Genomic DNA, 24,285 nt, shown 5'->3' on the forward strand with positions numbered 1-24,285 from the left:
CCTTTTGGCCTTTCCCCATCATTCTTTGAGCACTTCTTGACTTCATATAGACACAGGTGTTCTGGCTCAAGTTGTACTTTCCCCTCCCCAGGCTTGGAATTAGCCATTTCTCTAAGCATTCCTGGTGCTTTCTAATGAAGAGTGGTGTTTAGAAACCAAAATCCATGCACTAGATGTGCTCGTTGCCACAGGGTCGTCGTTGCTTGTAGGCATTCTAAGCAGACAGAGTGGCTCTGTGGTACCCCATTGCATACAGAGACACAGCAATTGATGTAATCAGGTCTGTAATGGTAGACACTTGTGTTGTTTCTAGTTATTAGAATTTTAAAAATTCTGCACCAAATACCAAAACCTCTTGTACCTAGGTTATTTTGCAGATGTGGGCATATTTTGAGGATAAATTCCTGGATGTGGAATCACTGGATCAAAGATTTTGTACAGGTGTAATTCCTATAGATCTTTCAGTTGCCTTCTATGGTGGTTACTCCCTTTAACTCCTGTACCAGCATTCCCGCCCCATCTCTTGAAGGCCTTCTGTGGAGCCTCAAATCCCAGTTCTCAGGGATCTCTAGTCTTCCCATGTTTATTTTTGAAAAATCACTTCTTACCTTGATTATCCCAATAGCCTCCTAAGGTCTATTTCTCTTTACTTGTCCCCATTCTTCTGTATTTGCTATACTGGTTTAAAGTCTTCTAAACATTACTTATTCTGAGATATATTTATTTTTGCCCTGCCAGGGCACGGGGCTTACAGGGACTCCCCTGAGGTTCAATATAGTTAGTTCCTTTATGTTGGTGTTAGAAGGTTAAATTCATGGTGGGTTTGCAAGTACAATTAAAGGCAAACGCTATTTAGTGATGTTTCCTCTGCAGAGATTGCTCAGGTTAATCCTAATACTAACTTGCCATTTTAGAATCAGTATGTTACTCAGGCTGCTGTATGGGAAGTTCGTTTTCTGACCTCATATCCTTGAACTATCGACAGACTTGTAGTACACAGTTACATACAGAAAGTGATAATGGGGGCACCTGGGTGGCTCAGTGGGTTGATCCTCTGCCTTCAGCTCAGGTTATGATCCCAGGGTCAGGGATCGAGCTCCACATGGGGCTCTATGCTCAGCGGAGAGCCTGCTTCCCCACCCCCGCCCTGCCTGCCTCTCTGCCTACTTGTGATCTCTCTGTCAAATAAATAAATAAAATCTTTAAAAAAAAGAAAAAAGAAAGAAAGTGATAATGGTGTGATTCCCCCCCCCCCACACACACACAGGGTCTCCAAGAAGCCTAGGGAAATGAAAGGAAAGAAAAGCAAAAAGATTTCTCTGAAATACACGGCAGCGAGACTACATGAAAAAGGAGTCCTTCTGGAAATTGAGGACCTACAAGTGAACCAGTGAGTATTTACTTTTTTACTTTGTCTTATATTTTACTTCATTACCTCTTTATCTTACTGCCTTTATTTCTGTTACGTGGTTGGTCATTTTCATATATTCTATCTACTTAGATATCTGTTTAGGACAGCACTAGGCCTAATAGTCAGAGTTAATTTGTCTGTCATAGAAGGGAAAGTATTTCTTCTCCTTTGTTGTGGAATATTTGCTCCAGGCTGTGTTCGTACCTGCCTGTGTGGGCCCCATCTTAACCTTTCCTCTTTAAAGGAGGATGCCATTTCTTATTCTCCTGTGTCTAAGCCAAGAATCAATAAGAATAACAAGAAGAGGAATTTACTTTATTCCATTTGAGGCTGAGAATCAGGGGATTACCCTCCTTCTCTTTCCTGGAATGTGCCAGCTTGCTGTCGACATGGTTCCTGAACCTGTCCTGGCTATCATTAGCAGGCATTGTTATATACCGACTCAGCTGGCCCTGTGACCTCTGGCAGCTGAGCTTGCTGATTTTGAGTCTGGTAAAACAACAGGTTTGTTTGAGATGAAACTTAATTTCTCTCTTTTTTTTCTTATTTTATTTATTAGATTTTTATTTATTTGATTTATTTATTTGTCAGAGAGAGAGCATAAGCGGCAGGGGAAGGGCAAAAGAAGACGGACAGGGAGAGCAGGCTCCACGCTAACCAGGGATCCCAATGTGGGGCCCGATCCCAAGACCCTGAGATCATGACCTGAGCCAAAGGCAAATGCCTAACTGACTGAGCCAGTAAGGTGTCCCTGTAACCTAGTTTCAGAGCCTTTAACAGCAAATTTAAAAGAAGAAAGGCAAAAAAAAAAAAGTGGGTGACATTTGAACAGTAGAAAATAATGACAAAAAGAAGGGAAGGGATATAAATATGAGACAAACTCAAAAAATACATAAAGTGCTCAACACAAAAAAAAACCTCTAAAGGACCAAGGTCTCCAACTGAAAAATGACCGGAGAAAATACAGATAGTATGCCATGATTCACAAACACACATACACATGCAAACTCAGCCAGACTCTAAAAATTCAAAGTTTTAAAATGGGATACTATTCTTTAACTACCGAATTCAAAAACATGGAAAAATATGTATGTATTATTATTAATTACTATTTTTTAAGTTAACATATAATGTATTACTTGTTTCAGGGGTACAGGGCTGTGATTTGTCAGTCTTAGATAATACCCAGTGCTCATTACAATACATACCCTCCCCAATATCCCTTACCCAGCCACCGCATTCCACCCAATCTATTGTTAGATTTCAGCAGTGCCCATGGGGAAGGCCAAGAGAATTCCTGTGATGTCATCCCTTCAGAATACTCCCCTCCAGCAACCCTCAGTTTGTTTCCTGAGATTAATAGTCTATTATGGTTTGTCTTCCTCTTTGGTTTTGTCTTATTTCATTTTTTCCTCTCTTCTCCCTACAACCCCCCACCCTGCCTCTCAAATTCCTCATTATCAGTGAGATCATATGATAATTGTCTTTCTCTGGTTGACTTATTTCACTTGGTTTAATACCCTCTAGTTCTATCCACATCGTTGTAAATGCCAAGATTTCCTTTTTGATGGCTGCGTAATATTCCAGTGTATATGTGTGTATGTATGTATATGCATATGTATATATGCATATATGTACGTATATATACATACTACACACTTAAAAATAGTTAAGATGGTAAATTTTATGTCTTGTAGTTTTTTGTTTTTGTTTTTAAGATTTTATTTATTTGGCAGAAAGAGACACAGCAAGAGAGGGAACACAAGCAGGGGGAGTGGGAGAGGGAGAAGCAGATTCCCCTCTGAGCAGGGAGCCCAATGCCAGGACCTCAGGACCATGACCAGAGCCAACGGCAGATGCTCAACAATTGAGCCACCCAGGCACCCCTGTCTTGTGGTTTTTATAATGAAAAAAATTAATACTCTGACCAGAAATTCCATTTTGAGGCATCTGTCATAAAAAAACAATCAGAGGTAAAAACCAAAGATTTACATATAAACATGTACCATAAGCGTAATAATGTAAACAGTAAAATCAACTTAAGTGTTGAACAGTAGATGAATGGTTAAATTTTAACTCTAACTTGGAATATTGCGTGGCCATTAAAAAGGATGCTTTCAAAGAATGTGAAAAACTCTCATAATGTTACCAGAGGGAAGATGGGTTACAGGACTATATTTATAACTTATGCTTAAAAAAAAAAAAAAAGGGTAGATAAGTAAGTGGGTGGTTAGATAAACTTTATGTGAACAGAGGCACAGAAGAACATACACTGAGTATTTTAGAGGTTGTCTTTGGCTTGTGAAATTATAGGTGCCTTTTCTTTTTCTTCATGCTTTACCAATTTCCAAAGTTCAATAATGAATATATGTTACTTCAGATCAGAAAACCTAAAGCAGAGGGACGCCTGGGTGGCTCAGTTGGTTAAGCAGCTGCCTTCGGCTCAGGTCGTGATCCCAGCGTCCTGGGATCGAGTCCTACATCAGGCTCCTTGCTCGGCAGGGAGCCTGCTTCTCCCTCTGCCTCTGCCTGCCTCTCTGTCTGCCTTTGCTCACTCTCTCTGACAAATAAATAAATAAAATCTTAAAAAAAAAAAAAAGAAAAGAAAACTTAAAGCAGAGGGAGCTTGCTTCTCCCTCTGCCTGCTGCTCCCCTGCTTGTGCTCTCTCTTTCTGACAAATAAATGAATAAAATCTAAAAAAAAAAAAAAGATAACAAAGCAAACTGGTTAAAGTAAAATTATCACAGGAAGTTACCTTCAGGGAGTGACCAGTGAGGACCTCTTGTTGAATCAGATGCTCATGTTCCGTGCGGGGACTTTGTGGCCTCTCTCGTAGCTTCTCCTTGGCCTCTTTTGCATCATTCGTGGTTCTCAGCTCTGTTTCTGGGAGATAAGTTTTCTCCATAGTTGAGTTCCAGAAATTCGGGCTGATATAATTTGATCATCTGGGGAACAACACCTTCTCCTGTTGCTATAAAATCTCCAAACTCGTGTAAAAAAAAAAATTCCAAGCCAATTCATAACAGGTTGAGAATGAATGATACCTTAAATATTTTCAGGAAATAGCAGTGTATCTTTGGTGGTACTGGGTACCCAGTGCCGTGATATCTAGGGCAGCTCCCCTCATGGCTCTTCTTGTTCTTACTCCTTTTAGTTTCCTTACACACCCCTTGCAATCATCAAACATGGTGCATTCACACACGCACCCTTCCTCCCTTTCTTTCCTCTTGATTATGCTTTTATCATTAGATTTCAGCAGTGGCCACAGGGAAGGCCAAGAGAATTCGTGTGACATCATCCCTTCAGAGGCCTTCGTGGCCGTCCTCAGTGGTCCCTCTTGCTGTGAACGCGAGGGCTGCAGGCAGAGGTTGCGTCCTCTCCCAAGGTCTTCAAGCGTGTGGCACTTAGAGTGGCGGCCCCTCCCTGCTTCACCCGTGGAAATACTTTGGACCTTTAGTTTGTACCCCTTTTCACTCTTGAAGATTTTTTTAAAATTTTTATTTATTAGAGGAAGCATGAGAGGGGGGAAGGGCAAAAGAAGAGGAAGAAACAGACTCCCCGCTGAGCAGGAAGCCCAACAGGGGGCTCGATCCCAGAACCCTGAGATCAAGACCCGAGCCCAAGGCAGACATTTAACCAACTGAGCCACCCAGGCGCCCCTTGAAGATTGCTAATCTCCTTTCTACATTTCGTAAAATATTTTTGTACGAGAACGTAAAAATCACACCCTTACGATGTTATGTTTCAACAGGTTTAAGAATGTTATCTTTGAAATCAGTCCAACAGAAGAAGTTGGAGACTTTGAAGTGAAAGCCAAGTTCATGGGCGTTCAGATGGAGACGTTTATGTTGCATTATCAGGTGGGTACGCACCATGCAGAACCGAAAGCTCTGATGTGAAGTGGTTGTTCTCAGCGGGGCAGGAGAGTAGGTGAAAAGGAACTGGGTCGGGGATGGCTGTCCACACCCGCAGTGAGCTGGGCTGCATGCAGCCGGGGAAGGAGCAAGGGCTGCTGTGCTTCTGCCATGGTCTGCACTCCCGGAGAGCTCTGGCAGGCCGGGATATCTTCTCCAAGCTTTTGTCTGAAGCTTCTGCTTCCTGTTGTTCAGTAGCTTGAAATGTTTTCTCTCATCTTGATTTGATGTAGGGGCTTAAAGGTGTATTTGTGACAAGCTGTGTGCAAATTGCATCTTTGTAAACTAAATCCCATTTTAAATTCAGGAAGAACTCTGCAGTGAATCATTTTATAACATAATATTAGCTAATTTTTATTCTGTAGAATCTCTAGGTTTTACACCTTAGCAAAGCCCCAGGTACCTCGAGGCCTCTTGGGCTCTGTCCTCATCAGCCCCGTTTCCTTCTCACTGCTCTACCCTGTTGGCCTGGGCAGGGGCCCTCTCTGCACCTGCTGACCTCCCCCTTCCCACAAGTCCTTGTCCTTTCCTCCTCTATACATGTTACCGCTCTGACCAGCATTCCCCACACTGTGAGCTCCGTAAGGACTGTAGTGTATCTTCATTGCCTTCTCAGTGATTCCATGACTCCATGGTGCACATGCCCAGGTGCTTTTGTGAAAGGAGACCCCGTCAGGCCTTCAGGATCCCCAGGGCTGTGCGGGCTCACTAGCCCGCCTCGGGTGGCATGCTCATCCGTGCACAGGGGCATTAAATATGGAGTGAGGATCAGGTGACCCACCAGGGCCTTCGTTCTCATGGAGCCCCTAGGATTTTTCCAGAAGCTGAACTGGTTGAACTTGAACTTGGGGGTTCTTTCAAGCACTCTGATTCTTGCTCTCTCATCGCCTGCCTCTCTTCTGAAGTTTATGGGTGAGACCGCTCACTTCCTAAAGGTGCTCCGGACAGTGGAGGGCAGTGGGAGAAGCAGGGGCTTTACTCAGGTCCAGATCCACTCCGTCTTTAAGCTTCGTCTTTAAGCTTCATCTTTAAACTTGGGATAATCACACCTCTAAGACTTTTATCAGCACTTAGACACTATCTGATGTGCTTACCCAGTGTGGAACTCATACATAGTAGACACCTAATAGACAGGTCCTTTCCCCCCATGCCTTCAAAACATAAAAGCTTTCTCATGTGAAATAGGAAGTAAGACTCTAGCGGACCCCATCATGACGCCCCGAGTGGCCGTGTCCTGGTTTTAGTGACACGTGTGTTTATCTTAGATTGAAATGCCTTCACCTTCTGCAGGTGACCCATCAGTTAAACAAACTGGAGACATGATATTGTTGCTTCTGAAGTAGGAAGTCTGTATGTTGAATGAACATGCTGCTTTTTCTTTCCCTGTTTTGTGTATTTTGATATGAACCACGTGTCGTCTTAATTCCCAGTGGACCAGGACGTTCTGTTGAGCAGTGTGCCCTGTTCCTCGGGCTCTCAGGGGGCTTGTGCCGGGGATGGTTCTGTCCTGGGGCACTCCTTTCTCACCCCACTTCATGTCTGTCCTTCCTTGTTCCTTCCGGGTCCCTCCTCCCTACCTTGTGTCTTGTCTCGTGCCACAGACTTGGTTGATGGGCCAAATGTTTCTTTGAACAGGACCTGCTGCAGCTACAGTATGAAGGCGTCGCAGTCATGAAGTTATTTAATAGAGCTAAAGTAAATGTCAACCTTCTGATCTTCCTCCTCAACAAAAAGTTCTACGGGAAGTAATTGATCTGTTGCTGCCAGCCCAGAAGGATGAAGGAAAGAAGCTCCTCACAGTTCCCTTTCTCGGGTCCTTCTTTCCTCATTGGAAGCAAAGACGCAGCCCTGAACAGAGCCTCAACTTGATACACTCCCAACACCACCCTCTTAACCCCTCCCAATCTAATGGGACTTCTACTGCCCTTTCTTCATAGTGAAATTGTATTTCAGGCTTAGTCTGACCCTCTTGTTCCTTCCCTTTTTTCCGTCACTTAGGAAGGAGCAGATGCTCCACTAAAATCCCTCTTGGTTGGTACAAGGCTGAGAGGCTGCATGACCCTCTTGTAGGCTTTGGTGTTTGTGTGAATTAGCAACAGGGTTGGTGGGACTTGAATTCTTATTATTTGGAAGTGGGTGCGCTCGGCACTAAGGACACGCTGGAAGGCACACAACTCGAATGTCAGGTCATCTCTAGTCACTAGCTTGTCATTTAAAGGTGAAGTTCCTGTACGTTTCCATCCTGTCGGTCAGATGAAGGGATCCAGGGTCTCCTTGGTTCTCGTCCATTCTGATTTCCTTTATGCACAGGAGCTAACAGAAGTCCCTGTTCTGGGTTCAAAGGGAACATTTCTAGCAAAGGGAAGAGACGGCTTTCAAATGTCACCATTAAATGTGAGCAGTGCTGTTGGTGTAGCTCTGATTGGGGTGGGAGAGCCCCCACTGATCACACCCGGCTGCGGGGGGGCCACAACGGTCCGCCGGGCCTGCTTTTTCTGTGCTGGTGCGCGGAAGGGGGTTCTGTTCCAGAAGGTGCTCCACTCAGCCCTGTCCCTGAGGCGCGGACGGGCCAGCCCTAGCGTAGAGTGGAATTATCTTCAAAACTATTTTCTATCTTAAGAGTGCCTTATTAAAGTGTAGATTTACTTCTTGAAATGTGGGTGATAGAAATTTGGAAGATTTATATAATGCTTTAAAAGCCTTTAGAATACTGTAAGAAAAGTGTTTTTAAAAATTGGCTTATTTGTATATCTGAACTCTTAGAACTTTCTTATATAACTACAACACTAGGATTTATCTGCAGGGTTGCAGGGACTTAATCCTGCCTTAAATAGACCGGAACAAAAACAAACAAAACCAGCCAATGGACATAAACTTGGTATGAAGATCGCTTTTCCCCACTTTTTTCTCTTCTGTTGCTACCCATGCCTGCCCTGCCTTTATTTTATGAGCTCCCATTTTTCTGGGTTTAGTCCAAAACAATTCAGTTCTAAACTTTGAGCTTCAGAAGCTTTTGTTATTACATAAAAAGTCATATACTTGGAAAAAAAAGCAAACAACTGTTTATCCAGGAAAATATGTTAGAAATCATGCTACTGAGCCTCTGTGTTCTCTGATGTTTTGGTTCAGTATTCTTTTATCATAAAACATAAAGTTTAACAAAATAAACTTACATTTGAAAATTTATTGATTATATTGGAAACCAATAAACTGTTTCATTAATAACAAATTACGTGATGTGTCCCTATTACAAATGTAAGCATTGGAGATGTGTCTTTCCTGAGAGACCGTTTGCTCAGTTGGGCCACCGCCATGCAAATGTGAGTTGCCTGCATCTTGACGCACCCCAGCCAGGAAGAGGTGAGGTGTGGCGCGCCATCAGCCTGACCTGGTTTTTTCCTGTATTTCTGAAGATCATTTTTCAGTGAATATTTTCCTCAGCTCAAAAGCAGATGCTGTGACAAGTAGCATCACCTCAAAAACTGGGACCAACCAAAGCGCCAACCCTTTCACTTTAACAGGAGACCCATCCCAGATGCCCATCGGGCCTCCGCAGCAGACCGCGAGCAGAGTTTACAGCTCCTTTAGTAAAATACGGTGTTTGGATTATTTGTGAGGATTGTAGTTCCCTTGATACAGCTCCTAATGCAAAGTAGCACAAAACACACTTCAAGATTTTGGTGGTTGCTGGGTAGCATTACGGTTCGGATCGCACGGGAAGCGTCCAGACGAGCTCACGTTGCGGCGTTGACTCCACGTAGCCCTTCGGCCTCCTAATTATTAGCCGCCGCCTTCTCTGTCTCGTCCCTCTGCCTCTGACCTTCTCTTCCATCGGCTATGGTGACATTTCTCGTGAATTTACTTCCAGCTGTTCGGACCGCCCATCAGATCGCTACACACAATTGCCTTTGTATCTCTGTATGAAATAAAAGGTCATTTGTTCATGTTTGTGTTTATTTTTCTCAGTTTCATTGTTAGCAGTTCCTGTTCAACAGTGTCGACCAAAGCGAGATTTAATGATTGAAAACCACAACAGAAAACAACCACCTTGCCAGTCCTGAAGGAGCCAACCCAAGTCGGCTACCCGTTCACTGAATCACAGCAAAGCGATGTTTAGCCCGGGAGGTTAGCCTTTTTTAAGGGTCATCTGCTTCAAGTAGCCTCCCCAGAGAAAGAAAGCGGGGTGGGAGAGCACATGTCCTCCCGCCGCTGGTGAGCGGACAGTGGGAAGTTTAAAACCGCCACAGCATCTGATCTCTTAGGAGCGGCAGCACCCCAGGTCCCTCGGGGGACGTCACCAGAAGGGACCTGGGGAAGCTGCATATGGAAAGAGTAAACAGCAAACGGGAGGGGGCGTGCTTCCTTTTAAGTAAGGCCCCAGGGCACAGCCTCACTCAAAATACAAGTAAGTATACAAGCATCCCGTTGTGTTTATGAACGGTGGCCAGGGTCTATTGGAAAATTAGGGACTAAGAAATAAGGAAAACAGAATGCTTCTAAAGTAAGCAGCAGTGGGAAAGAGAAGACAGCATTCCGTGTGAGTGGAAGCGTGGTGGGCGCCGTGGTGGGAACAGGACCCCCCGGGCCCAGCCACTTGCCCCCTGAACCCCACTTTTCTCCTGAAGTGGGGGAGCTGCTCGCTGCGGCTGTGTCACTGAGGCAACTTGGGCTCCATGTTGTCCTGCAGAGAAATCAAAGGAGGCAGAAAGGTGCTTCTCAGGACCTAACTGTTCGATAAGGAAACCAGGACCAGGGGAAAGGAGAGGAAGCCCCAGTGGTGCAGGCGGACAGTGAGTGCCCCCGGCAGCCGTGCCCCTCCCACCTGGATGCCTGTGCAAACCCATGAGGAATTGGGGCGACCGGACCCCTCCACGGATTTTAAACCCGACATCTGAATCTTGTAATCTTTTCATTATGAAGCATGCAAGTGCCCACATACTGTGAATTTCAAGAAAAAAATTCCTCACTTTCGAAGGTATGCAGCAGAACCCGCTGTCCATTTTTCTTTACACCGAGTGCTCACCACAGTAAATGCGGTCCCCCTCTGTCACCAAGCATTGTTACAGTCTACTGACTAATCCCTATGCGGTATTTTCCTTTTTTGTGTTTTTTGAAGATTTTATTTTTAGACATCTCTACACCTAACATGGGGGCCGAACTCACAACCTCGAGATCAAGAGTTGCCGCTCCTCTGACAGAGCCAACCAGGCGTGTCTGCATGCGGTACTTCCCCTCTCCATGACTTACTCCTTGGCAGTTTATACCTCTTAATCCCCTTTATTTCACCCACCCACCCCCAACCATCCATTTGTTCCCTATAAGTAAGAATTTGATTTTTTTCTTGCTTCATTTGTTTTGGGTTTTTTTTTTTTTTTTGATTCCACATGAGCGAAATCATATGGTATTTGTTTCTCTGACTTATTTCTCTCGGCATAATGCCCTGTAGTGCCATCCATGTCATCTCAAGTAGCAATATCTCTTTCTTTTTTATGACTGAGTGATATTCCATTGTGTGTGTAGCCCATATCTTTTTTTTTTTTTAAATAAACATATAATGTATTATTAACCCCAGGGGTACAGGTCTGTGAATCGCCTGGTTTACACACTTCACAGCACTCACCATAGCCCATACTGTAGCCCATATCTTTATCCATTCATCCATTAGGGGCCGCTTGGGCCACTACCATATTTTGGCTATTGTAGATAAAGCTGCTATAAAGAGGGTCGTATATCTTTTTAAATAAGTATTTTTATTTTGTTTGGGTCAATACGGAGAAGGGGAATTACTGGATCATAGGGTAGTTCTATTTTTAATTTTTTGAGAAACCTCCATACCGTTTTCCACAATGGCTGCACCAATTTACATTCCCACAGGCTGTGCCCGAGGGCTCCTCTTTCTCCACATCCTCACCCAGACTTGTTATTTCTTGTCTTTTTGATTCTAGCCGTACTGACAGATGTGAGGTGATAATCTCGTTTTGATCTGCATTTCCCTGATGAATAGTGGTGGTGAGCTTCTTTTCAAGTGTCTTTTAGCCATTTATAAGTCTTCTTTGGAAAAATAGATCCCCCACTCTTCTTTTTTTTTTAAGATTTTATTTATTTATTTGAGAGGGACAGAGGGAGAGGGAGAAGCAGACTCCCCACTGAGCAGGGAGCCCGATGCAGGACTTGATCGCAGAACTCTGAGATCATGACCTGACGCTTAACTGGCTGAGCCACCCAGGTGCTCCTCTCTCTTCATTTTTTGATCAGATATTGTTTGCTTTTGAGTCGTGTAAGTTCTTTTTTTTTAAATATCAGGGTTTTTTTTTTTTTAAAAGATTTTATTTATTTATTTATTTATTTGATAGACATCACAAGTAGGCAGAGAGGCAGGCGGGGGGCGGGGAGCGGGAGCAGGCTCCCCGCTGAGCAGAGAGCCAGAAGCCGGGCTTGATCTCAGGACCCTGGGATCATGACCTGAGATGAAGATAGGCTTAACCCACCGACAGGCACCCCCAAGTTGTGTAAGTTCTTAATGTATTTTGGATATCAACCTGTTACCAGATAAATCATTTGCAAATATCTTCTTTCATTCAGTAGGTTGCCTTGTCATTTTCTTGATGGTTTCCTTCCCTGTACAAAAGCTTTTATTTTGATTACAGTCTTATTGATTAGTTTTTGTTTTCCTTGCCCAAGAAGACATATCCAGAAAGGTGTTGCTAAGGCCAGTGTCAAAGATGACTGCCTATGTTTTCTTCTCTGAAGAGTCTCTTTTCTCCACTGTATATTCTCTTCTCCTTTGTTGTAGGTTAATTGACCAAAGAAGTGTGGGTTTATTTCTGGGTTCTCTATTCTATGCCATTGATCCATATGTCTATTTTTGTCCCTTATCCATTTTTAAAGGTACACTTTATTTTATTTATTTTTTTTAAAGATTTTATTTATTTATCGGGGGGGGGGAGAGCAAGCACAGGCAGATAGAGTGGCAGGCAGAGGCAGAGAAGCAGGCTCCCTGCTGAGCAAGGAGCCCGACGTGGGACTCGATCCCAGAACGCTGGGATCATGACCTGAGCCGAAGGCAGCTGCTTAACCAACTGAGCCACCCCGGCGTCCCTAAAGGTACACTTTAAATGTACCCTTATATCTTTTTCCTCTTTAAACTCATGTTTCCATTCCACTTCCCTGAGAATTTTATCCTAACGTAATATTTAAAGCTTAAATCCTACTTTTTATTAGTCTGTCATGATTATCTAACAGAAATAAATATTTGCTTAATTTCCTTTGACTATAAGGCTATTAATGACATCCAGAAAGATACTTGTGTCATTATAGTTCTCATTAGTGAATATTTTATCAAAGTCCTGTATTGTCTGGACAGTTGTATAAATAAGGTATTTGAAATGCGTTTCTTAGTGAGATAAACGAAGAGTTTTTAAATGAAGGTTTAAGAAACTTACGGATAAATGTTACTACTTGTTAGAATGAGACAGGGCTCATGGCCAGCTCTTCTGTTTTTCATTTTTATAAATGTAAACGCTGAGAACCTTTGCTGCTAAATAAGCATATGGCAGTGGAGGGTGTTGTGTTAGAATGATGCCATCCATTTTGGGAAACGCCTTAGTTTATCCAAAGAATCTCAATGATTTATCACAATTAGGACACGATTAGGTCTTCCAATTTTGTTAAAAGCCAAAAAAAAAAAATGACCTGAATTTATTATTCAGTTATGAGATCATCCACTTTCTCCGGACTTGGGAAGTAGACAAGGGGCTTCACTAAGATTTATTAAATATCTGAATTAAAGTCATAACCTTTTGACTTAGAGACAACTTATTTAACCCAATATGCTAAAGATGCTTGGGGGAAATGGGAATATTTTAATATGGTTTCAGCACTACAAGTTTTAAACTTTCTTATTAGGGAAAACTAGCATATAAATAGAAGGAATCGTTTAATGAACTCCCATGTGGCCTCAGTGGTTATGCACACGTAGTCAAACTTCTCCCCCCGAATGCCACCCCAAGCCCCCTTAGGTTGTTTTGACAAATCCCAGATATAGTATCATTTCACCCATAAATACTTCAGTATGTGTCTCTAGCATAGTGTTTCCAATTAGGGAGCAGTTGTGTTCCCAGGAGACATTTGGCAATATTTGGAGATACTTTTTGTTGTCCCAAGTAAGGGAGTGCTGCTGGCGTGCTACCCATTTAATGGGTACATGCCGGGGTCCTGATCAACACCTTACAATGGACGGGACAGTCTCCTCTACAAAGAATTATTCAGTCCAAAATGTCAGTAGTACCGGGGTGAGAAGTCCCCCTCTTTCCATAGAAGCACTTAAGAAAAATATCTCCAAACCATGATCACACCTAAACACTCATTTAAAAAATCCAGATATTCGGCCGGTGTTTGCATTTCTCCAGTGTCTTGTGATTCCTCAAACAGTTCATATGTTTGAATCAGGAGCCAAACATGGCACACATATCACATCTAGTTGTCAGGTCTTTTAAATCTTCATCTGTAAGTTCTCTCTTAAAAAAAAAAAAAAAAAGAGGGGCGCCTGGGTGGCTCAGTGGGTTAAGCCACTGCCTTCGGCTCAGGTCATGATCTCAGGATCCTGGGATCGAGTCCCACATTGGGCTCTCTGCTCAGCAGGGAGCCTGCTTCTCTCTCTCTCTCTCTCTCTCTCTCTGCCTGCCTCTCTACCTACCTGTGATCTCTGTCAAATAAATAAATAAAATCTTAAAAAAAAAAAAAAGGAAGAAAGATTTATTTATTTGGCAGAGAGAGAGAGAGAAGAGAGTATAAGTAGGGGGAGCGGCAGGCAGAGGGAGAGGGTGAGGCAGACTCCCCATCGAGCAGGGAGCCCGACATGGGGCTCAATCCCAGGACCCCACCCAACACTGCCCTCGCCCTGCGGCAGGAAGCAGTCCCTCCCCACGGCCCTGGCGCACACAGTGCCAACCGCTGTAACTGGCCCCCGGGGAGCATCCTCTCTAAATCCTGCCCTCATTCTTTATTATCTTGTCTTCAAATTACCAGTCTGAGCGTCCCATCTGTTCCCTGCTGGGACACTGGTACACAAGTGGGCCAATTAACGTCTCACTGAGTGAGAGTTCCAGGTGGGGGAGGACAGCGGCTGAAGTAGGTAGAGATAGTTAGGATGGACAGAAGTGTGTGAATTCTGGGGATATTTGGGAAGTGGAGTCGGTGTGCTGGCTGTTGGGAGCCACGGAACCGTGGGCAACACAGCCAGGAAAGGGCTCAGCAGGAGGTATTCTACCATCAAGAAAGTTTGGGAAGCCCCATGTTCCATCTTCCTACACTCAAGTCATAAGAGGCATCAGCAATTCAAGAAGCCTTAGAAGTCACACGGGAAACCTGCCTAACTTCGGATTACCTAGCTTTTTCCCCAAATGGATTGGACAGTGCAATCCCACCCCTTACTTTGCAGGAAAATCTTGTCAGCCACCTGTGAGGCTCTGTGTTCCGTGAAACACACTCCGAAATGCTGGAGAGAGGGGAGGCTGCAATCAGCTCGCTCTTAAGCTTTTATTTTTTTATTTAAGATTTTATTTATTTATTTGACAGAGAGAGATCACAAGGAGGCAGAGAGGCAGGCAGAGAGAGAGGAAGGGAAGCAGGCTCCCTGCTGAGCAGAGAGCCCGATGTGGGGCTCTATCCCAGGACCCTGAGATCATGACCTGAGCCGAAGGCAGCAGCTTAACCCACTGAGCCACCCAGGCGCCCGATCTTAAGCTTTTAATAAGTAGTAAATATTACTTAGGAAACAAGCAAAGATGGGCATTTGTATCTCACGTTTGCTAAATAATTTTGTATTCCATTCTACATATCGGGTTGGGTAAAATTATTTTTTAAACATGTTTGGCCTTAAGTTACAGATGTGTATTCTCTATTTTGCCCCAAATTGTCTGTGAAATAGTTTTCATACGAAAATGTAAGCATGTGTACTTGATAAAGATTGTTCATAGCCACTGGCCTTTGTCTCTGGAGAAACACATTCCCAGAGGCACTGAGGTCTGGCGGGCAAAGGAAAATCTGCAGATAGACACATAGTAGAACACATACGAGAAAGGAGGGTGTGATAGGAACTGAAGGTAACTCCTCTTCTAAAAAGCCAACTAAGAACTAGCTTCCAAAAGGGAAGAAAACCAGTACTCAAAAAACCGCTTTCTGTGAAAAGAAACCAGGTTATTTGGAGAAATGGCTGATTCTGGGACTGACCACAGCAGTACAAAACGAGCCTGGATCATCTTGTTGCGTCCAGAAGGAAAAAAAAAAAACTAAAAAACAGACAGGGACATATTAAAAGGACAGGGAAGCCAGCTTGAAGGTCAAGTCCAGGATACTTTAAATACAAAAATAATAACAGTAATGGATCAAATCCTAATGGATAAAATAAGACTTTGTGAGTCCGTTCTGATACAGCAAATAGGGAAAGGCAAGAATCATCGATGGGTCCTAAAATTACTGGATGCACGTTTGTTGAGTAACAAGATATTTACTAAGTCTCAGAGCCTCTCCCTTCAAGGGTCTTACTGATTAGAGAGAAAAACAGAAACTACACAGTGGAGAGAGCCTACGGACATCCCCTTAACCACATGATCCAAGCTTACCATCAGTTGTGGGACACCTAGACATAGTTTGCCTCCTGACTGATAAACTGAGAAGAACACGACATTGTTCCTATGTTATTCCTGCCCAAAATGCATCATCTGAAACAAACCGTGAGACATACAAGACAAACCCTAGCTAACGGACATTGAACAAAATAACTGGCTTGTCGCGTCAAGAATTTTCAAAGTCATGAAAAACATACACAAATTGAGGGGTGCCTGGGTGGCTCAGTCAGTTAAGTGACCGACTCTTGATCTCAAATCAGGTCTTAATCTCAGGGCCATGAGTTCAAGCCCCGTGTGGGGCTCAAAGCCTATTTTTTAAAAAATAAAATTGAGGGTGCTTGGGTGGCTCAGTCAAATAAGCGTTTGCCTTTGGCTCAGGTCCTGATCTCAGGGTCCTGGGATTAAGTCCCATGTCAGGCTCCCCTACTCTGCAGGGAGTCTGCTTCTCCTTCTACCCTTCCCCACTGCTTGTGATTTCTCGATCTCTCTCAAATAAATTAAAATCTTTTTTTAAAAATTGCACAGGTGTTCCAGATTGAAGGATGCTAAGAAACATGACACCTGAATGTGGTGAGCTATTTCAGGTTTTCTTTTGCTCTAAAGAGTATTAGAGGGACAGTAGGTACACATTTTAATAACATCTGTAGATTAGATAACAATACTGTATCAGTGTCAATTTCCTGATTTTGATAATTACACTGTGATCATGTAAGAGAATATCCTTGATTTTGTAAAATCAACACTGACGTATCTAGGGGGAAAGGGCCACTGTTATCAGCTTACTCTCAAATGGTTTAGAAAAATGTATGTAGGGGCGCCTGGGTGGCTCAGTCAGTTTAAGCATCTGACTCTTGATTTTGTCTCAGGTTATGATCTTAGGTCATGATTTTAGGACCATGGGATCCAGTCCCACATTGGGCTCCATGCTCAGTGATGAGTCTGCTTGAGATTCTCTCTCTCCCTCTCCCTCTGCTCCCCCCACCAAAACAAATAAATAAATCTTTTAAAAAAAGAAAAAATAGAGAGATTAAAGAAATGATAAAGCAAGTGAAGTAAAATATTTGAGGCATCTGGATAAAGAGTATATAAGAATTCTTTTTTTTTTTAAATATTTTATTTATTTATTTGAGAGAGAGACAGTGAGAGAGAACATGAGCAAGGAGAAGGTCAGAGGGAGAAGCAGACTCCCCATGGAGCTGGGAGCCTGATGTGGGACTGGATCCCAGGACTCCAGGATCATGACCTGAGCTGAAGGCAGTCGTCCAACCAACTGAGCCACCCAGGCGCCCAGAATTCTTTTTTTTAATTAAGAAAAAATTTTTTAGAGAGGGTGAGGGGAGGGCAGAGGGAGAGAGAGAATCTTAAGCAGGCTCCATGCCCACTGTGGAGACCAGTGCAAGGCTTCATATCACAACCCTGAGATCATGACCTTAGCTGAAATCAAGAGTCAGCCACTTAATCAATAGCAACCTAGACAACCCTCTCTTTTTTTTTTTTTTTAAGATTTTTTAAAAAGATTTTATTTATTTATTTTGAGGGAGAGCACAAGTAGGGTAAGGAGCAGAGGGAGAAGCAGACTTGAGTTGGTTGACAGGCAGAGAGAGAGGGAGAAGCAGACTCTCCACTGAGCAGGGAGCCTGATTTGGGACTCAATCCCATCACCCTGGCATGACCTGAGCTGAAGGCTGACACTTAACCAACTGAGCCACCCAGCATGGGGCTTGAACTCACAACCCTGAGTTCAGGGTCACACGCTCCACTGACTGAGGCAGCCGGACACACCAAGAATTCTTTAAATTACTGCAACTTTTCTAGAAGACTAAAATTATGTAAAATTAAAAAGCTTTAGAGAAATGAGGATCCTTACGTGCAACAGGAATGATTTTGGCTGTAAGAAATGAAAATGACTTCTAGTGACTTAAATTTATTTCACATAAATCTAGAGGAAAAATAAGTATTGGTTCAGCTATTCAACAATGACAATGTTGTTTTTTATTTTTAATCTTTCTGAATACTGAGGGTTATTTTTTTAAGATTTTATTTATTTATTTGATGGGGGGTAAGAGAACACAAGCAGGGGGAGGGGCAGAGAGAGAAGCAGCTCCCCACCAAGCAGGGAGCCCAATGCAGGACTCAATCCCAGAACCCTGGGGTCATGACCCAAGCCAAAGGCAGTCGCTCAACCAACTGAGCCACCCAGGTGCCCCTGAGTTTGTTTTTATGCTTTCTCTTACCACGGTGGTGAGATGGCTCTAGAGATCCAGGCATCACCTCCGTATTTAAACTATACAGAAGGAAGGGGCAAGCCGCAGCTAATGTGTCCCTCATCTCTGAAGACTGGAAGTTTTCCTGGAAGCTGACTGGAAGTTTTCCTGGAAGCTTCCCAGAAGGCTTGCCCTTCCATCTCAATAACCAAACTGGCCATGTTGCCAACCTCATGGATGAGGGAGGTCAGAGGGAGACATCTGCCTGCCTGGTCTCTGCAACAGAACACTGGAGGGAGTTTTTACCAAGCTAAGAGGTTGAATACTTTTAATTTGAAAACAATGAACTGGGGATATCTGGGTGGCTCAGTCGGTTAAGCATCTGCCTTCAACTCAGGTTATGATCCCAAGGTCCTAGGATCGAGCCACTTATCTGCCCTGCATCAGGCTCCCTGCTCAGGGGAACCCACTTCTCTCCCTCTGCCTACAGCTCCCCTGCTTGTACGCTTGCTCTCTCTCTCTATCTCTCTCACTCTCTGACAAATAGATAAAATCCAAAGAAAAGAAAACTACAGACTGTATTAATTCTTTGATCAACCCTATGAATCCATTCTCTCTTTTTTTTTTTTAAGATTTTATTCATTTTTTGAGAAAGAGTGAGTAAGAGAGAGAGCACATGAGCAGGGGGAGAGGGAGAAGCAGAGGTCCTGCTGAGCAAAGAGCCCAACGTGAGGCTCAATCCCAGGACCCTCGGATCATAACCTGAGCTAAAGGCAGATGCTTAACGGACTGAGCCACCCAGGTGTCCCCTATGATTCCATTCTTTTTTTTTTTTTTTAAGATTATTTATTTATTTATTTGACAGATAGAGATCACAAGCAGGCAGAGAGAGAGAGGAGGAAGCAGGCTCCCTGCTGAGCAGAGAACCTGATGCGGGGCTCGATCCCAGGACCCTGGGATCATGACCTGAGCTGAAGGCAGAGGCTTAACCCACTGAGCCACCCAGGCGCCCCTATGATTCCATTCTTAATGGCAGCATTTCTTAAGGTTTGGTGCCCAAACCCCCTATAACAGAATCATTTGTTATAAAGGCAGAATCCTGGGCTACAATCCAGTCTGCAAAGCTCATAATCTCTGGGGATGGGAGCCAGGAATATAAATTTAATTAAATTAATTAATTTATTTATTTAAGATTTTATTTATTTATTTGATACAGAGAGAAAGGGAGCACAAGCAGGGGGAGTGGCAGGCAGAGGCAGAGGGAGAAGCAGACTCCCCACCAAGCAAGGAGCCTAATGTGGAGCTCAATCCCTGGACCCTGAGATCATGACCGGAGCTGAAGGCAGATGCTTAATGGATTGAGTCACCCAGGCGCCCCAGGAATATAAATTTTAAACAAACACCGGGATTCCAGCAAAGTTGTGGACAAAGGTAAATGGAAAATAGTAAAACACCTAGAAACACTGGATAAGACATAACAAAAACTGTTATGCACACTTGAACTCACAAGAAAAGAAAATCCTCAAGTGACTAAAAATCAAATTGTAAGCCTGTAGTTATCTCTTCTAGTAATCTAGGAGCTTCAAATTTTGGGTTTGTTTGTTTTTTAATTAACTTAACTCCATACTTCATTTAGGTTTCCTTGGTTTTTACCTATTATCTTTTTTCTGTTCCCGGTTCCACGTGACATTTAGTCATCATGACCCCTTAGATTCTTCTTGGCTGTGATGATTGGAGTTCAGTTGTTAAGGCCCAGAGAGTTAGACCTGGAACCCTAGCCAGGACTTCAGGTGTGTGGGGAGAAGCAGTCCTCTATGGGACCTGAGTGTTCTCGGATGTTCTGGTTGGTTATGCTGCAAACGCAGATCTCTGATCATTCTTTACTGGGCCATGTCTCAGGGTTGTGTTGCAGCAGGTAGCCTGGAGGGATGAGGTAATGCCTTTTTCTGGCACAAAGAACAGGCTCATTCTTCTCCTGTAACAGAACCCACTGCATGTGTAGGCATCCATGTGGGCCCTTCTGCATCACCCCCTGTGGGACTTGGTGGGTAAAGGGAATTGACACAAAAATGATGCTCGTTTTGCTTGCTGGGTGGTGTCTCTGACCCAGGAATCTCTTGCCTCCTCCCAGAATCCATGAATCAGTAACCGATTCATGCATTAACTTGTAAGGTAAAATTTCAGCCTGAAATAGTGAAATCTGCCCATTGGTAAAATTAACAAAGAAGCTTGGCTGGGCTCTGGGAGGGAGGGAATCCTTGAGAAACCAAAAATTTGGCCCCACCTGGGTTTAGGGTCTGCATTCACAATATCCATATAATAAAAATCCTCATGGGGAAGCCTGGGTGGCTCAGTGGGTTAAGCCGCTGCCTTCGGCTCGGGTCATGATCTCAGGGTCCTGGGATCGAGTCCCGCATCGGACTCTCTGTTCAGCAGGGAGCCTGCTTCCCTCTCTCTCTCTCTGCCTGCCTCTCCATCTACTTGTGATTTCTCTCTGTCAGATAAATAAATAAAATCTTTTAAAAAAAAATAAAAATCCTCATGTCTAGTAATTGATTTTTCTGTGGCTCATGGAACAAAGCACAACTATATCTGAGTCATATTCCCACTACCCAGGATTATCACAGGAACCCCCCCCACACACACACACACACAAAAATCAAGCCCCCTTAAAGAGGAAAGTGTAGTTAAAAACTTTAGGAAACAATTCTCCCTATGCAAGAGCCAGTAGATGCAACAAATAAGATCAGAGCTCCCCACATGGGATAATAGAACTACCATGCTGAAAGGCAGTATAAAATTGTATAGCTAAAGGCATAAAATAAAGGTGGGGAAAAGTAAGAAAAGAACAGGATTCTGAATAAAGATCAGGCTAGATTTGGCAAGATTAACTAGAAAAGCGTAGTGCTTTTTAAAGTTTTTATTTATTTATTTATTTATTTATTTATTTATTTGAGAGAGAGTGAGCTAGAGAGCACAAGCAGAAGGAAAGGGAGAAGCAGATTCCCTGCTGAGCAGGGAACCTGACAGGGGGCTCCATCCCAGGATCCTGGGATCATGACTTGAGCCAAAGGCAACCATTCAACCAAATGAGCCATCCAGGTGCCCCTAGGAAAACATAATTCTTTTTAAAAAAAATATTTATTTATTTGACACAGAGAGAGAGAGATCACAAGTAGATAGAGAATCAGGGGGAAGCAGGCTGCCTGCTGAGCAGAGAGCCCCATGCGGGGCTAGATCTCAGGACCCTGAGACCATGACCTGAGCCGAAGGCAGAGGCTTAGCCCACTGAGCCACCCAGGTGCCCCAGAAAACATAATTCTTAAAGAAGAAAAATCTCAATGGGGAGGTTAAACAGCCGATTAGATAGAGCTGATGAGAGAAGCTAATAAAGTGGAAGATAGATCTAAGGAAATCACCTAGAACATAGCACAGAACTAGAGTGGAAAAATGAGAAAGGGAGGTAAAAAGAAATGAAAAACAGAATGAGAACCATTTGATATGCATCTAACTGAACTTCTAGAAGGAAAGAATAGAGAATATGGAGAAGAAGTGATAGTTGAAGAAATTTAAAATTTTTTCTAGAACATTTGAATGGTGTGTAGCAGACTCTTCCAGTTTCTGCAGGATCTGTTCTCCCCTCATCTAATGCAATGGTCCTCAGCCTCACCTGACAACTTGTTAGATCTGCAAATTCTCAGCCCCATCCAAGACCTTCTGAATCGTACATTTGGAAGTGGGGCTCAGGAATCTGTGTTTTAATAAGCTCTCCAATGGTTCTGTTTGATGCTAAATTGTGAGAACCACTGTTCTATCATAATAGAGTCCTGATTTTTAAAATTTTATGTATTTATTTTAGAGAGAGAGAACACAGAGCGTGAGTGGGTGGGAGACAGGGAGAGGGAGAGAGAGATCTTTGTTGTTGTTGTTTTGTCAGAGAGAGAGAGCACACAAGCAGAAGCAGGTTCCCAGCTGAGCAAAGAGCCTGACACTGGACTTGAACCTATGACCCTGGGATCATGACCTGAGCTGAAGGCAGACGCTTAACTGACTGAGCCACCCAGGCATCCTGGGAGAGAGAGAATCTTTTTTTTTATTATTTAAATGAATTTATTTATTTGACAGAGATCGCAAGTTGGCAGAGAGGCAGGCAGAGAGAGAGAGGAGAATCTTAAGCCGGCTCCACACTCAGCAGCATGGAGCCCATCCCAGGGCTCGATCTAACGACGCTGAGATCCCAACCTGACCCCAAACTGAGAGTCAGGTCTAACTGCTCCTGTACACACTTTTGACCAATATTTGTATTTTCAGGCCTTTTACTTCCCTCCTTTGCTGCCTCTGGTCCACTTTCTAAAGTTCTTTGATACAAATTATCTCGCCACTTATTAGCTTTTCCCCTTCCCCTGGTTCTCAGACATTTTGTTTTTGGCTTTCTTTGATCTGCTTTGGCACTTACCGCCACTCCATGTGCGGTAGGCCATAGCTAGGCCTTCCAGAAGAAAGCCCCTACTTGGACAAAGTGAAAAGTTGGGCATAGGCAAGGCAAGCTTGAAGAAGTTGGTCACACCAAGAATTTCAAGACCCTGAACCTGAACCCAGACTCAGCACCCAGATGACCCAAGCTGCTTTCCAGGTGCTGATACTGGTACTTCAGCAGACGTGGAATCACAAACCTGGGAACTTTATTTCAAAGCTCTTCAGGCCTGCTGACCATCACCGCCACCACCCTGAGCATCCCTATATGAAGAGCAGAAGGAAAAAAAAAACAACAACAACGGGAATTCGCACTCACTAATATGTCTCCTTTGTCTGAGTCAGACATTGGCAAACTCCTTTTTGTAAAGGGCCGGAGAGTAAATTGTTTGAGTTTCACAGGCCATAGGGTCTTATCTCCTTGTAGCTACTCACCTTCGCCATTGTAGCAGGAAAGGAGCCACAAACAACACATAAATAAACGGATATGGCAGCTTTCCAATAAAACTTCACTTACAAAAACAGACGGGGAGACCGATTAGGCCCACTGACTGTAGATGGCTGACCTGTGGGCTAAGTTATTCTGAGAACTTTTCATGTTTGATAAAGATTTTAAGAGAATTGCTCAGTATTTGTGGGAATCAGTTATTTTAAATGCAGAATTTTGAAGACGTTTTAAAGAAGATTTTAATTATTTATTTGACAGAGAGAGACAGTGAGAGAGGGAACACAAGCCAGGAGAGTCGGGGAGGGAGAAGCAGGCTTCCCACTGAGCAGGGAACCCTATGCGGGGCTCGATCCCAGGACTCTGGGATCATGACCCGAGTCAAAGGTAGATGCTTGATGACTGAGCCACCCAGGAACCCCTTTTGAAGACTTAAAAAAAAATTTTCTGGCCTCTGGTTGCTGGTGCTGTTAGCTTAATTACTGTTCTTCCATAGACCATCTTTCTCTTGTCCTTGGTTACTTTACAGTTTTGTTATACTATGTTGAACTGTGGATTTTGTTTTATTTATCTTGTTTGTTACTCCATATACTTCTATCTGAAGATGTATATCAGTGAAGATTAGATTTGACTATAAAAGAAAACCTCCCAAAAAGGGACCTTAAGCAGGATGAAAGTTTATTTCTCTCTCATGTACAAGTTAAGGTATTACTGGGGCATCTGGGTGGTTCAGTCTGTAGAGCACGTGACTCCTGACCTCAGGGTAGCGAGTTTAAGCCCCACATTGGGTGTAGAGCTCACTTTAAAAAAAAAAAAGGCAAGGTATTTATCTTGTTGCTTTGCCGTTCACAACCTCGGCTTCATGGTCATCTACATTCTAAGCAGCAAGACAGAGGAAGGTGAGACTAGGGAAAAGGGCAGATGCACTATGTCTCTTCAGAGAGGTTCTCAGAGGCTGCTACATTAACTTTTTTTTTATACCTCTGCCATTGAACAGAACTTACATGGCCACATCTTAATATAAGAAAGTCAAATGCCCAACTAAAAATCAGGATTTTATGGGACCCCTGGGTGGCTGAGTGGGTTAAGTGTCTGACTCTTGATCTCAGCTCGGGGCTTGATCTCAGGGTCACAAGTTCAAGCCATGTGTTGGGCTCCAGGCTGGGTGCGAAGCCTACTTAGAAAAATAAAAGAGCCACATGCAGGCAC

General features: G+C 43.5%; 1 protein-coding gene across 2 annotated transcripts in view; it reads left to right on the forward strand.

Moving 5' to 3' along the window:
- IQGAP1 (IQ motif containing GTPase activating protein 1) overlaps positions 1-9,270 on the forward strand; it is a 100,580-nt gene extending 91,310 nt beyond the window's left edge. For both annotated transcript variants that reach the window (XM_045067235.1, XM_045067237.1), the window contains 3 exons: positions 1,268-1,390; positions 5,164-5,272; positions 6,962-9,270. In XM_045067235.1, the coding sequence (XP_044923170.1) occupies positions 1,268-1,390; positions 5,164-5,272; positions 6,962-7,075 (346 nt within the window). In that variant the 3' untranslated portion in view covers positions 7,076-9,270. The remainder of the gene's footprint in view (positions 1-1,267; positions 1,391-5,163; positions 5,273-6,961) is intronic.
- Positions 9,271-24,285: the final 15,015 nt, after the last annotated feature.

The sequence above is a fragment of the Mustela putorius genome, unplaced genomic scaffold, assembly GCF_011764305.1.
Source record: "Mustela putorius furo isolate JIRA1106 unplaced genomic scaffold, ASM1176430v1.1 tig00003875_pilon_pilon_pilon, whole genome shotgun sequence".
Classification (NCBI taxonomy): Eukaryota; Metazoa; Chordata; class Mammalia; order Carnivora; family Mustelidae; genus Mustela; species Mustela putorius.